Source organism: Cervus canadensis, chromosome 29, assembly GCF_019320065.1.
Source record: "Cervus canadensis isolate Bull #8, Minnesota chromosome 29, ASM1932006v1, whole genome shotgun sequence".
Classification (NCBI taxonomy): Eukaryota; Metazoa; Chordata; class Mammalia; order Artiodactyla; family Cervidae; genus Cervus; species Cervus canadensis.
In genome coordinates this window covers 22,581,970-22,597,866 of record NC_057414.1, presented here as the reverse complement: position 1 = coordinate 22,597,866, position 15,897 = coordinate 22,581,970, and the positions used below count along the sequence as shown (strand labels likewise).

At 35.5% G+C, this 15,897-nt stretch overlaps 1 protein-coding gene across 1 annotated transcript in view; it reads left to right on the top strand.

Moving 5' to 3' along the window:
- The window catches only part of PRMT3 (protein arginine methyltransferase 3), a 123,006-nt gene that overhangs the window by 32,786 nt on the left and 74,323 nt on the right, over positions 1 to 15,897 (top strand). The window contains exon 10 of the mRNA XM_043451398.1: positions 6,788 to 6,887. Coding sequence (XP_043307333.1) covers positions 6,788 to 6,887 — 100 coding nt within the window. The remainder of the gene's footprint in view (positions 1 to 6,787; positions 6,888 to 15,897) is intronic.

The window sequence follows — 15,897 nt, the reverse complement described above, 5'->3', positions numbered from 1 at the left end:
TAAGTGAAAGCTGAAGGAAACTTTGAACCAGTGATGAGGATAAAAATGGTTAAAAACAATTCGCTGCTCAGAAGTCTTCTAATGAAGGTGATTAAGATGGTTTACATGGAAACTAAATTCTGTTTTTCTCACATCCTGCCACCTCCTTAATTTCGTGTCTACTCAATGGTCCTGTCTTGGGGATCCCATAACTACCTACTAGTTCAGTGATTGACTGGAAGAACTCACATGATTCAGTATAAAGTTGTATTCACAGCTTCACTGCTAAGATTTATTATAGCAAAGAATACAGTCCAGGGACAGCAAAGAAAAGATAACAGTAAAGAGGTCACATACAGGCTCCCACAAAATCCTTTCTTCTCTGCAAGGGTCACGCAAGATGTGCTTTTCCCTCTAGCTGTGAACCTCAGAGACTCTCAAGAGATGCCTCAACCCAAGGAAGTTTGAGTCTTAAGAGTTTATGGTTCTCAAAGAGAACTGAGGGCATAGGCACATGACCGCTGTGTGATTAGCCATTGTGCAGTGGTGTCAGATGCCAGGTGCATACCAGGAATCTTCCTGTTAACTTTACACATGCTGTTCTCCTGATTTGTCTTGGTTCACATCTTCAGGTGGAGAAGGCAATGGCATCCCCATTCCAGTACTCTTGCGTGGAAAATCCCATGGATGGAGAAGCCTGGTAGACTGCAGTCCATGGGATCGCAAAGAGTCGGACACAACAGCAACTTCACTTTCAATTTTCACTTTCATGTATTGGAGAAGGAAATGGCAACCCACTCCAGTGTTCTTGCCTGGAGAATCCCAGGGACAGCGGAGCCTGGTGGGCTGCTGTCTATGGGGTCGCACAGAGTCAGACACGACATCTTCAGGTGTATCGAATAGCATCATTAACCGGTAAATATAAGAATGTTCAGGAGTTTTGTTTCTAGGGTTTGATCAAGAATTGCCATGGTTACAGAGATAAGAACCAAGGGAACAGACCTGCATTAATTCTTCTCACAGATTAAAATTGAAAACCTGGGGTTGATACTTGACCTTTCCTTCTCTTTTACCAGCAGACTTACTGGAGATAGAGTCCTGATGAGAATCCTTGCTGTTTCTCAAATCCATCCTTTTTCTACTTGTTGATGTAACTTAAATCTATGCCTTCATTCACATTCTTGTATTTTTTTATATACTTACCTGAATTAATGCATTTGCACATAAGTAGCTCAGTTATTCGGAGAAGGCATCCCACTCCAGTACTCTTGCCTGGAAAATCCCATGGACGGAGGAGCCTGGTAGGCTGCGGTCCACGGGGTCTCGAAGAGTCGGACATGACTGAGGGACTTCACTTTCACTTTTCACTTTCATGCATTGGAGAAGGAAATGGCAACCCACTCCAGTGTCCTTGCCTGGAGAATCCCAGGGATGGGGTCCCACAGAGTCGGACATGACTGAAGTGACTTAGCAGTAGCAGCTCAGTTATTTGGCTCTCTGTCATCTCTCTCTTAGTGTGTCCAGGTTGATTTCCCTACCAGCTCTCTTCTCTTTTAAATAAATAAAGGAGGGAAGGGAGTAAAAAGATGTTTTTGTGTTGGGAGGATATGAGAGTAAAATGGAGAAACTAAAAGTTACCTCTGATCCTGGTATGAGATCTCACTATCAGCACTTTGGTAAGGCTTTTTAAAGACTTATCACATGAAAATGTAAGCTTTACTAGAATATCAGCTCCCCAGGGTTAGACAGTGATTTTTCTCTTATTCATGGACATACCCCAACCATCTGGAAGGGTACCAGGCATGCAGGTATTCAGTGTAAATACTTGTTGAATCAGTGAATGGATTTTCAAGACCCAGGATGTGAAATAGTCAAAGCTTGCTGGAAACCCATTATCTTTCTTCTTGAATTCGCATTATTCTCTAACCTTTTTTTTTTTTCCATTTTATCAGAAGCTAAGCTATTGCTAACTTTAAACAGTAAATGTCCTCAGTGTTAGCTACATGCCTATAAACAGAAATTATACATTTGGGAGGGAGACAGCTCATGAAATACACTTGATAAAGGTAATTGGCATATGTTTTCTGTTATCTGCCTCAGAAGAAAAGAGAGGGATCTGTTCTGGGCAGCACTTTAGTCTTCTCTGATGTGTGCACTGAGCACTGGGTCCTTCCTCACAAGTTTACCAAAATGATTTGATTGCTCTTTTTGCCTCCGCTGAATTGTATCTTTGGTTCTTTGATATTACCATCTAAAATCTCTATGCATTTATCAATTTACTACATTTTGTATTACTTTATTGTCATTTCGGCATGCTTGGGGAATAGGAGAAACATGTATGTTTGGGTGCCATAGTGAACTGAAAACAAAATAATATTATGCCTTGTATATTTTTGTATCATGGTATTTCCCCCACCCCACCCCCATATGCATTTTGAAAAAATAATTATCACCTAGGTATTCTTCTAGCTGAATTTTATAGTCATTTTGTCACCAACTTTAAATGCCATTTAATTGATAAGATGTTCATTGTATGAACACTTGGTGGTACTTTATGCTGTTTACACGTCTGTTTCCCTGCTAGACCATGTTCTTCCTTAGAACCTAGACTGTGTCTTTTTTTAAATCAAAATTGCATTGGGCAGAAGTACATTACAAATTTGATCCTGTTTTCTGATTCTAAAAATCCTGAAATGGCTCCTCATTGCCTCTAAAAACTAGACTCCTTAGCATTACCTCTTACTGCCTCGCAGCTTTGTCACTACATGCTGCCTCTTGTTGCTCTGATCATACTAAACTATAGCTCTTCAGATTTGCGATTTGTCTTCCATACACACACATATACACACAGGCAGTTTGTGCATACAGAGATGAGGCACCCTCCTTTACCCCCATATTCATATATATCTTTATGGATACTCTGTCTTTTTCTGGTTAAACTCGAATGTCACTCAGTTAAGGTCTTATTATATTAGCTTCTATGAAGCCTGTGTTCTTTACCTTTCTGAATGCCTTAGACCATGTTCTTAAGTGCACGGACTCTCTCTTATCTCTGTAAGCCCAGTATCAGATAATTACTCGTGATGATGCCTCTGTATCATGAAATAAAAGTTAAATTGCTGCTTTTGAGATAGGAAATAATATAGGATAGTGATTATTGCTCTAACAAAATATTCACTCAGAAAAATAATTTCAATGTTTATTGGATTAGTTAAGAGACTTACTTAACATACCCTTTATATTATGGTGTTGTATTTCTGAGAATTAAAGCTATGCTAGTTTTTGAGCAGGTGTTTTCAGAGATAGAATTCATTTGGAATGCTTTTAATGCTAACGTAATGTTCAGTGATTGGCCTCTTGAGAGAAGAAAAGTAAGTAAAAATCTATAGTTTTTTTTTTTCCATGAATGGTAAAATCAGGTGGTGATTAAGATGAGCAGGCTCATAAAAGGGATTATCTCTGTGAATCATGTCTGTGTTGCAATGTTTTAATACAGAATCACTGGGAATTATGGCCTTTTGTCTTTTTTCTATGTATTCCCTGAAATCTTAATCTTTCCAGTTGTATTTATATTCCAACAAGTAATTACTGAGGTAGATAGGATTATGACTTGTAGCAGACAGTAAACAGCCTGAGCAGATGGGCTTTTACAGGACATGTCTTGTTTCAGCATGAGCATCCTGAAAATATTTCTAAGGCACTAGGAACATTTTGATCTTCTAAGAAGATTGCTCTTTGTTTCTTTTGATGTGTTTGTAATTGTTAAACCTTAATAGAATATTTCAGTAAATGTAATCAACTACAGCAATTCCATTATAGAGAATTTTATTAAATACCTCTTTTAAAAAGCTCGGATATGATATATAAGCATCCTTTTTAACCTTTGTGTGAAATATACATATTAAAAAGTACATAGCACATAAATTATGTGGTAACATAGGTACAAATAAGTAATAGGAAAGAGAATATTTCCAGCACTTTAGATTTCCTCCCATCTCCATCTGTCCTTTCTCAGTAAGATGCTCTCCCTGCTTGATTGAGGTAGTGACCATCCTGGCTTTTGTAGTAATCACTTCCTTAATATTGCTTTATATTTCACTTTAATCATTTATTGCATTATTTTGGTCTAGCTTGTTTTGTTCAACATTATTTTTAGTGTTCATTCATGTTTATTGTTACATAGAATGGCATTGATTAGTATATCCCAATTTATCTTTTCTATTCTTGACGGGAATTTTTGTGTTTTCCAGTTTAGGTCTATTTAGAATGATTTTGTTATGAACCTTTTTGTCCATGTGCCTGGTACACATCTGTGGGGTATATATTTACAAAATACTTCAGACTTTAGGGAATATATATCTTCAGATTTTCTCGGTGTTGCCAGACTGCTTTCCAAAGTGGTAATGCCAGTTTATACTTCTACAATAGTATATAACTGTTCGGGTTGGCATTGCATACCATTAAGAATTTTTTCCAGTTGGTTGTGTAGCAGTGTCTCATTGAAATTTAAATTTGCATTTTTGTGATTGTCAATGTGACTGAGCACTTTTTCCTGTGATTATTGGCATTTGGATTTCCTATTCTGTGAAATATGTGTTTATGTCTTTTGTTCAGGTTTCCATTGACTTGGGCCTTTTTCTTATTTATTTGTAGACAGTCCTTATTCTGTGTGTGTGTTTGAAATGTTTGTAAGGTTAATGTAATGAAAAAATTCTTCTATCTTGCTTTTTTACTCTCTTCAAGTATCTTTTGATGTACTGAAATTCTCAGTTTTCATGTATCATCATCATTGTTTATGGTTACCACTATATGTGAATTGGGTAAAAATCCTTATGGAGGTGTTTTCCTATATTCTTGTGTAAAATTTTATAGTTTTTTTTTTTAATATTTAGATTTGTAATCTACTTGGCATTGTTTTTGTATATGGTATGAGGTAGTAGTCCAGCTTTTTAAAACTTAGTAGCAGTAGTAGTAGTATTAATTTGTTTAAAAATGACCTAGTTGTTCCAAAGACCATTTTTCCCCCTCTACTTTGTACTGTCATCTTTGTCAGGAATCAAGCATCCATATGGGGCCAGTATAACCTTTATACCAGAACTCTACTAAGGCAGAACAGAAACTTCTAGGTCAATCGTTTATGAACATATATGCGGAACATCCTATTCAAACTATCCGAAAACTTAAGTGAGCAGTGTGTGCTGAGTTGCTCAGCTGTGTCTGACTCTTGCAACCCCTTTGGACTGTAGCCCACCAGGCTCCTCTGTCCATGGACTTCTCCGGGCAAGGATACTGGAGTGGGTTGCCTTGCCCTTCTCCAGGGGATCTTTCCTGCCCGGGTCTCCTATATTGCAAGCAGATTCTTTACCTTCTGAGCTATCGGGAAGGCCTATTGAGCAATATATTGGAAGGTAAAGTTTATCCCAGGAATACAAGTTTGGTTAAATTTGAGAAAATTAACCAGAAAAATTCATTAATGTATCTCAGGAAAGAAAGTTTGATAAAATTCCATATCCTTTCGGTCTATATATTAAACTCTTAGCAAACTAGAATTAGAATGTGTTATATGATAACATGATACAGTGTATCTCCAGAAACAAAAACTACAGCCCACAACTTGATGAAGTTTTGAAAGTTTTAAGTTCAGGAACAGGACAGGGACACTTGCCGTCATCTTTTCTATTCAACACTGTAAAGGAGATCCTGGACAATGGAACAAGGCAATGAAAGATACAAGAATTGGAAATGAAGGATCAAGACTTTCCATGTTCCCTAGTAATATGTTTATGAATATAGATATCAGAAATAAACTATCAGTAAGTTATTACAGCAGTAAAAGTATTAAGGTGCTTAATATTTTATTATGTATTTTTAATTTTTAAATTTGACATAATTTTTAAATTTGACATGATTTACAGTGCTGTATTAGTTCCTGGTGTACAGCAAAGTGAATCAGTTATACATATATATATATATTCTTTTCCATTATGGTTTATTATAAGATATTGAATATAGTTCTCTGTGCTATTCAGTAGGACCTTGTTTGTATCTATTTTATATGTAGCAGTTTGTATCTGCTAATCCCAAACTCCTGCCCTTTCTTATGCTAATCTTATGACCAAACATATAAAACTATCTAATGAATGTTCTTGGACAAAGTTAAATAATTTATGATTGGAGGAAAGTTTCAAGTTTATGTAACATGTTATTCATGTAACATTGTTATTCATGATAATACCTTGCTGTTATATAGTGCTTGAGGATGTGCACATAGCTTTCACAAATATCTCATCCTCATAACAGACTGTTAATAGAAGTGTTAATAGTTTGGGAAGGTATCTATTTCTGTTTTACACACGATTTCAGGCTCAGTGAGATGTTACATAATTTGTTGACAGTCACTTAGCTGACAAGTGCTAGAGGACCTGGAATTCAGCATAAAGCTTCTGGCCCTAACTCTCTCTGCTATGGCAAACTACTTCCCTTTAAAATATACTTTCGTTGTCTGGTCTGTTTCCACCTCTCCCTTTAAAAAAAAATTTTTTTTTTTTTTTAACTTTATTGACATGCATTCTTAATAGCATTTGAGTTTCTTTCATGCTGTACTTTTAAACACTGGTTCAGCTGTATTGTATTAACCACAAACATTCTTGGGGGTTCATGAAGTGACCAAAGAGTGATTATAATGCCGGGAAATAAAACTTTGAAAAAACATACTTTGAGTTCTATAAAGTAATAAGAACAGTAGCCAAGAATTTTTGTAGTTTGACTAGTTTTCAGAATTTAATTTATCCATTATGGCATTTTTCAGATTAAATAAACTTGAAGATACTATTACACTAATAAAAGGAAAAATTGAAGAAGTTCGTCTTCCTGTAGAAAAAGTGGATGTTATTATATCTGAGTGGATGGTAAGTGTTTGCACACAAAACTACTATTAATTTTTTTTAAAGGCAATGAATAAAGTAGCAAGTGTTCTGCATTTTATTATATTTGATAAATGGCAGAATGGTGGCATTATTTTAAAAATAGCTACAGTCTTTTTATGGTGGTGTATTCTGCAGTGGCACTTATTTACTGGTAATATGTAATCTTTAAGAAGAGAATAAATTATCTTTTTAAATTTTAAAGTCATAATACTACTTTCTAGATTTGTTGAGACCTAACTATGTTTGCCTAAAAGCCTCCAAGGATTCTTCAAGGATTTATTAAGACTGTTCATGTCAAAATAATGTGGTGTTGCTACTGTTGTTGTCATACTGAATAGCCTATCTTTCTGATTTCTTTGGTCATGTGTCCTATACCACGTAAAGTGAAGGTGAAGTCACTCAGTCGTGTCTGACTCCTAGTGACCCCATGGACTGCAGCCTACCAGGCTCCTCTGTCCATGGGATTTTCCAGGCAAGAGTACTGGAGTGGGTTGCCATTGCCTTCTCCGTGAGTTATTGAAGTGAAGTCGCTCAGTTTTGTCTGACCCTTTGCGACCCCTTGTACTGTAGCCCACCAGGCTCCTCCGTCCATGGGATTCTTCAGGCAAGAATACTAGAGTGGGTGGCCATTTCCTTTTCCACCTATACCACATAAAATAGTATTTATTGGCATCATTAAAATAATGAAATAAATGTATATTATTATATAACTTTATAATTTGCTTTTAAAACCATAAATCAAGGCCAAAGTATTTATAAAGTGTCTGTAAAGTAAAATTAATGGTATTTGTCAACTGATTTGACTTGTTGGTATGCCACTTCTATTAAGACAAGTATATAGTAGTTCTGCATAACCATTTGGAAAGTGTTAAGGTTTTTTTTTTTTAAAGAAACTATATTTGATACCTGTATTTTAATTAAGTGAATTTATCAAAGCTTCTTGAAAAGAATGAATTTTGCTTTATAATTATCTATAAATTTCGAATAACAATTCTAGCAAAATAGCTAGAATTAGGGCACTTTTGAAATGTTCAGATTTAATGTCGTGATTTCAGTTCAGAGCCTGTGACAGTCACTGTTGTTAACAGTTACTCTTTTGCATCTGAAACAGTATGTTGAGTTTTTTCATGCTAAGGTTGGCCTCTAACAATTCTTGATCACAATACCCTTGTTCTTCTTTAACCAAGTAATGTGTGTCCGTACTCTGATTTCCCTTAAAAATTGAGTGAGGAGGAATGAATTTAGTTATACATAACTGAAAATCTAACATCTCTTTAAAGACTACAAAAAGGTGCTTTGGAGAAAGTGCATTTGAGGCATCTGCTTGACAGCAACTTTAAGTAGTTTGTACTAAGTGTTGCCTAATGTAGTGCTTATTTCTCTAAGGATCATTTATTTTTTGGGGGAAATGCATCTTTTAAATTACCCCAAATTACACTGTAAGCAAAATAAAAGATAGACCTTACTAAAACTTCCTGTCACCTCAGTTAACCTGGTGATAGTTCTTGACCAGGCTAGCAGAATTATCCTTCTGGATATTGATGTTTCAGGAACTTTCATTTTGAAACTTGAATCACTGTCTAGAAGTATTAATTGTCATTCAGTCTCTCAGTAATGTCTGACTCTTTGCAACCCCGTGGACTGCAACACACCAAACTTCCCTGTCCTTCACTGTCTGCAGGAGTTTACTCAAACTCATGCGCATTGAGTTGGTGATACCATCCAACCATCTTGTCCTCTGTTATCCCCTTTTCCACCTGCCCTCAGTCTTTCTCAGCGTCAGAGCCTTTCCCAATGAGTCTGCTCTTCGCATCAGGTGACCAAAGTATATGAGTTTCAGCTTCATCATCAGTCCTTCCAATGAATATTCAGGACTGATTTCCTTTAGGTTGGACTGGTTTGATCTCCTTGCAGTCCAAGGGACTCTCAAGAGAAATATTAATATGAAATTGAAATCTTAGAGCCAGTTAGTATAATAACAAAAACCTAGCTAGTTTGAGTGAATTTATGAGATTGTCACAATTATGATGTAAACTTTATTGAAAGGTGTGCTGATCTTGGGCTTGTTTTCCCTAAGATTCATTTTACACCCTTCTTCTGTTTTCTGCTGTCTGATAGAGAAGGGCTAACACTGCAGGTGGCTTTTTCTCAGCTCCTGTGACAGCCAACTTCAGTTGGGCTTGGGGAATCTAATAGGAAACACTAATGGGAGATTTACGAAAGGAGAAGTCAGGGCATTTTCTTTTTTTTTTTTGCCTCTGGTGGTGGTGCTGGCAGAAATTGTTTCTTTTGTGGCTCCAATTCCTACCTGACAAACCTCTCATAATTCCAGCATCCACTGTGTGACCCTGACCCTGGGCTCTTGTTGCAGTACTTTTTTATTTTGGGGGTTTGGTCAGGAATGATCTCTGCCTCTATCAGGAAGTCAGTGTCATGCAAGCAATACTGAGTCACTGGAACCTGAGATGAAAAGGGTACGTTCTTTGCAACTGAGATGCTTTCAGAAACCCTTCAGAAAGGGGAAAAAACACATGTGTCCAGCATGTGATGGCTAAGAAATTTCTTTTTCTCTGCACAAAGGTGTAATTTGAGAGTTTGCATTATCTTGCTGTCAGCCTTTCCTTGTATACATCAGTGAGGTTGGTGTCTAGTAGATCTGTTACACGTTAGAGGGAGCATTAGACGCTGTAACTTACAGGTGATAGAGTCATCTTTGTGGCTTGGCAATATCGTTTATAATATATTCTAGATCCTCTCCCAACTTTGGTACATATACTAGAATTTGTGAGCCTCGATGCTGGAAAATTCTAATTACGTAATTAAACAAGAAGCAAGTATGCTTCCTAAAATACATCCAACATTTCTTCAGATATTCCTACTTAAACCCAAGTTGTTTAAACAATGATTTTTAAAGCCACATTTTCTTGAACCAGCATTTTAGAATTAAAATATCTTGCATAGAATCCTGACTTTGGAAGTTTCTTTTCTTTTTTTTTTCTTTTTTACATATAGCAGTAGAGATGCAAAAATTAGAATAATTAAAATTTAAACGATGGCATAGTGTTTTTTTTTCTTTTTAAAAGTATTTTGAACAAGAAAGAACCAAAAAAAAAAAAAATAATGTACCTTGAAGAATTGGACACAGATGTTTAATGAACTTGTAATCCAATATAGCAATGTAGGCATCATATATTGTAGAGATGTACATCTGTTTTCTTCAGCTGTGGTCCACTAACTCTTTCATGGCTTAATTTAGATATGTTTTTTGTCTGCAGCTGTTCATGAGCTTTGCTTTTATTTTTCAAGATGTTCTCAGATAAGAATGTGTTTTTAAAACCCAAATCATTGTTGTTAGCATGTCATTTAATAAACTTGCCCCTTAGATTTACAAATTTCCGTATTTAGGCCTCTCTTTAATTTTACATTTTCATTTTTATTGAATGAAATTTCTATTTGATAAAATTGTTATCAGTTGAATAGAAAGTTTAATTTCTACAGTATGTTACTATGTATGCCTATGAATATCTGTTCTCATATTTTACATTTTACTGTACCAAGAGAGCCCTTCTTTATGACCTCTCATTTCTGACGGCCTAATAGTACTGTTCAAAGTAAGCATCCCTGATTCTTGTCCTATGAGCCAGTAAGCCCAGATAGACTGATTTGAGGTTGCTGTTTGCCATCTAAGTTTTCAGCATGATCTTCTTACAAATATTTACATAGATAAGATCCCGGCACTGCATAATACAATTGCCAGAGATGAATCTTGTTTGGACATGTTATTTTCTGTCATCAGGACCATCAGCAAAATTATACATTAGGTGAACTTTAAGTTACGTTGTCATGATCACGTACTATATGCATTCAAATTGTCCTTTGTAATTTTTCTGTCTAGGCTTGCTTTTCACAGAGTGACCTAAAATTTTCTCAACTTTCCCATCCCATTTCACCAGCACAGGTGTCTGTGTAATGTGCATGCATGTACCGCCCACACCCACAATGATGGGGTATATTTCGTTTACATTTAATACTCTTTGTTGTTGGTAAATAGCTTTTCAGGATTTTATCACTTTAGACTTTATCACTTAGAAACATGACTTGTCATTTAGTTTATCAACACTATAGAATCTGGGCTGTGAAGCATATCACAGGTTACAATTTCAACTGTTGAAATGTTTTTGTTGTTTTTAGTTTGGTCTGGCAGCGAAGCCATGCTGTGTCAGCCAACTGCCATGAAGATTAGGTGGCCTTTCCTGATTTCTCTTCTTACCTTAAATGATGTAATAATAATTATGTAAGTAGTTTAGTAAGTTAGATAAGCTAAATTAATCTTAGTGTTAAGGAAAGTATAAGAGATTGATTCACAACACAAATTTTTAATCGTACAGGTACATTTTTGCCTTTCTAGTCCTTGATAAGAAATATGCTTATGACCTGAATTTAAGGATTTTTTTAGTCTTTTTTTTCTCTTTTGTGTATATTACTCTGAAAATTTTAAGCAAAATAAAATTGTCTATGTCTAGTATGTATTTTGTTTACTTAAAAGTAGACATAATCTAATGTCCAGTGGTTCAAGATAAGGAAATGTAAGATGTAACTTTCAACTCTATATTCTCTGGTCAGTCTTTTCCCTTATTTTTCTTATTTTTTGTTGTTCCATCAGAGAAAAAGTCATCGTTTTATTGCCCAACTTCTGGTATTTTTAAAAACCAATCAATATGATAATAATTAAAAAAGCAAATGCTTGCTTAATCACCTCAGTCGTGTCTGATTCTGTGCAACCCTATGGACTGTAACCTGCCAGGCTCCTCTGTCAGGCTTCTCTTTCTAAAATCATGTTATTATTTATATTTTTGATAAAAAATTTGTCTTTTAATGAAATATACTGATGATGAGAGAAATATGTGTTAGCAGACTGACTGACTTCATGTCATGTACTCTACCTTCCCTGTCTGGCAGACTGCCACAGTTTCTGCACGCCTCACCTGTGCAGCTGCCCCTTGATCACATATAAAATCTTTTCCCCTTTCTTTGCAATTTAGTTTAAGCTTCTGTTACATACTTTTACAGTGTATTAGAATTAATTGTTCATAAACCTTTCTCCATTCTCTGAGATTGGGAACCAGGGTTTACTTGATATGGTCAGAATTTGTCAAAGGGATCAGTATGAGTAAATGATGAAATATGTAAGAGAGCTTTTCCAAATAGAAATTCACTGGCCACAGACACAGTCTTATTTATAATTTTCTATACATCAGAGGAAGGCAAAGATGAGACAGAGTTAAGTATATTTATTGCTCTAGAGTCAGACCACCTGAATTCTTGGTGCTCTTTTGCTGTATCTTGGTTTGTTACCTTGGGTGTATTACTGAACCTGTCTGTGCCTCACTTTCCTTCTCTCTAAAATGAACACAGCAATAGTACCTACTTTATAGGGATTTTTTGAGGATTAAATGAATTAATACATGGAAATTTCATAAAACATTCTGGCACTAATAAGATCTCAGTAATTAGCCACTCATTTTGAAAGTTGTACAAACTTTTAAGGACTCTATAGTGAATGAGCTGCTTGAGTAGATTATGCAGTTAATAAAAGCTGGAAATGATAATATATGTGAAATCAGTATTATTAAAACTTGAGGGAAGAATATACTTGGTGCTTCTCTCTTGGCTTTTGAGCCCTTTGTAAAAGCAGAAGACCCTCTGTTTCCATGGCTAATATTTACTAATTGACTCTGCCTATAATGAATGCAAAGAAATACAAACAGCTGATGAATGTGGATTATTGGGGTTGGGATTTTTTATATTTTTCTTCATATTAAAATGTATTATATGTATATTTCAAGAATAATTCTCAGTTTGCTGCTCTGTAAATAAATTATAGGCAGTACTAATATTACATAATTATTTCAGGTAAAGTATAAAATACACATTCAATAGGCTTTTTTGTTTTTAGTATTTTAAATATTAACAGAGAAGTAGTTACAGTACTTGAATGCTGAATTTGAAAATTGTGGTTTGTAAGTATTTTTTTTCTTAAATTTTTCCTTTATTCTGAATTAAGAATAAAATGAAAACAGTAAAAATAAAATTAAGAATAAGCCTCTTATGTTCAATTATTTCAGTTTTATAATCTTTACATATGTTCTTACTTGTATTCTTAATCACTCCCCAGCTTCTGCTTTATTTAATCTTAATATTTGTTTAGATTAAAATTTAGATCACACTCTGCAGCTATTTTATTTCTTACTCTAGAGAGGAGGCTGTTTTGTAATCTTGAAAGCTGTAGGAGAAATTTAACCCTCAGGGGCTTGAGACCAAATGTAAGTGAAAATAGTCCTTTAAGCATCGTGTTTATATTGAAACACTTATGTATGTGGATAAAGTTTTTGCTTTTGAAATATATTTTAGATGTTTTATATCTCGTTCATCAAAGTTCTGAAAGTTGCATTTACCAAGAGATTCTGTGCTCATATATGATTGATTTGATTGGATTTATTTGTTTTTGGCTCTCCATAATTCCCAGTGCATTCTAGTGCTTAAGTCCTGTATGCATTACTTTTTTAAAAAAAGAAACATTTTGCTCAATAAGTTGTAAGTTATTCTAATTATGAAGGTAAAGGGCGTAAGTTACTCAGGAGTATGAATCAACTGTCCTTACAAAAATTTTTCAATATATTAGCCAGAGAACATGAAGTTTTTGTTAATTTTGATTTCAAACTCTAAAATTGTATAGCAATTAAAAAAAATTTTTTTTAGATAATACTGTTTAGCTCTGCCAGGGAGTGAAAGTAAGCTCCTAAAATTTAACAGTGTGCGTTTGCAAAAGTAGATGGGTGTTCATTACAAGCTCTGTTTCATGTAACTGAATTGGCTCAGTCATGATTATTATAATAATTAGTATGAAGTGGTTCTACTTAAGGATTATCCTGGGACAGATATTTGATTCACATGCCATGAGTAATAATATAAATTCTACCAGTTTATAATAATCTTGCTCCAGTGCTTCACAACGTGGATTTAGAAAACCTCTAATCATGTGCTTGAGAAATGACAAATTATGTCTGTATGAAGCTTCAAGGGGGGCATCATTATTATTTTTATGGAATGAAATACAAAATTCTCACAGACTCTTAAGATAAAACACCTGCCTTTAATATTTTTTTGAGCCCTTGCAGCACTGATTTTAGTTAACTATTCCCTAATTACTTGGAATTTCAATTCATTCTCTTGAGCTAGTCTTAGTACTTCAAGGGACAAGTTAAAGAAGCCATGATTTTCATTGCCTTAGGCAGTGGGTCATAGAGGATCTTGCTGTGACTTATGTCCAGGAGTATTCTGCTTATGTTTCTCTCTAATAGTTTTATAGTTTCTGGTCTTACATTTAGGTCTTTAATCCATTTTGAGTTTATCTTTGTGTACGGTGTTAGGAAATGTTCTAATTTCATTCTTTTACATGTAGTTGTCCAGTTTTCCCAGCAGTACTTATTGAAAAGACTGTTTTCTCCATTGTCTTAATATATTCTTACCTCCTTTGTCAAAGACAGGGTGCCCCCAGGTATGTGAATTTATCTTTGGGCTTTCTGTCTTGTTGCATTGGTCTGTATTTCTGCTTTGTGCCAGTACCATACTCTCCTGATGACTGTAGCTTTGTAGTATAGTCTGAAGTCATGAAAACCAACTCAATTCTTCTTTCTTAAGATTGTTCTGGATATTTGGGGTCTTTTTCATTTTCATACGAATAGTGAAATTTTTTGTTCTAGTTCTGTGAAAAAATGCCATTGTAATTTGATAGGGATTGCACTGAATCTGTAGATTGGTTTGGGTAGTATAGTCATTTTCACAGTATTGATTCTTCCAGTCCAAGAACATCGTATGTCTCTCCACCTGTTCATTCACGTCTTATAGTTTTCTGTATACAGCTCTTTTGTCTCCATGCTGCTGCTGCCGCCAAGTCGCTTCAGTCGTGTCCGACTCTGTGCGACCCCATAGGTGGCAGCCCACCAGGCTCTGCCATCCCTGGGATTCTGCAGGCAAGAATACTGGAGTGTGTTGCCATCCTTCTCCATTTTTCTCCATAGATAGGTTTATTCCTCAGTTCAGTTCAGTCACTCAGTCGTGTCCTACTCTCTGTGACACTATGGACTGCAGTACGCCAGGCTTCCCTGTCCATCACCACTTCCCGGAGCTTACTCAAACTCATGTCCATCGAGTTGGTGATGCCATCCAACCATCTCATTCTCTGTCGTCCCCTTCTTCTGCCTTCAATCTTTCCCAGCATCAGGGTCTTTTCCAAGGAGTCAGTTCTTTGCATCAGGTGGCCAGAGTATTGGAGTTTCAGCTTCCGCATCAGTGTTTCCAGTGAATATTCAGGACTGATTTCCTTTAGGATTGACTGGTTGGATCTCCTTGCTGTCCAAGGGACTTTCAAGAGTCTTCAACACCACAGTTCAAGAGCATCAATTCTTCAGTGCTCAGCTTTCTTTATAGTCCAGCTCTTCGCCTAGGTATCTTTTTTTGGTTGTTGCAGTGATGAGTGGGTTGATTTCCTTAACTTCTCTTTCTGATTTTTCATTGTTACTGTCTAGGAATGCAAAGGATTTTTATGTACTGATTTTGTATCCTGGGACTTTACTATATTCACTGATTAGCTCTAGTAATTTTCTGATAGTATATTTAGGGTTTTCTCTGTATAGTATCATGTCATCTGCAAACAGAGTTTTACTTCTTAAAAAAATTTGCAGCAAAGGAAGGCAAAAAACAAGATAAAAAGGCAGCCCTCAGAATGGGAGGATATAATTGCAAATGAAGCAGTTGACAAAGGATTAATCTCCAAAATATATAAGCAGCTCATGTAGCTCAGTATCAGAAAAACAAACAACCCAATAAAAAAATGGACAGAAGACCTCAACAGACATTTCTCTGAAGAAGACATTCAGATGGCTAATAAACACATGAAATGATGCTCAAGATTGCTCATTATTAGATAAAT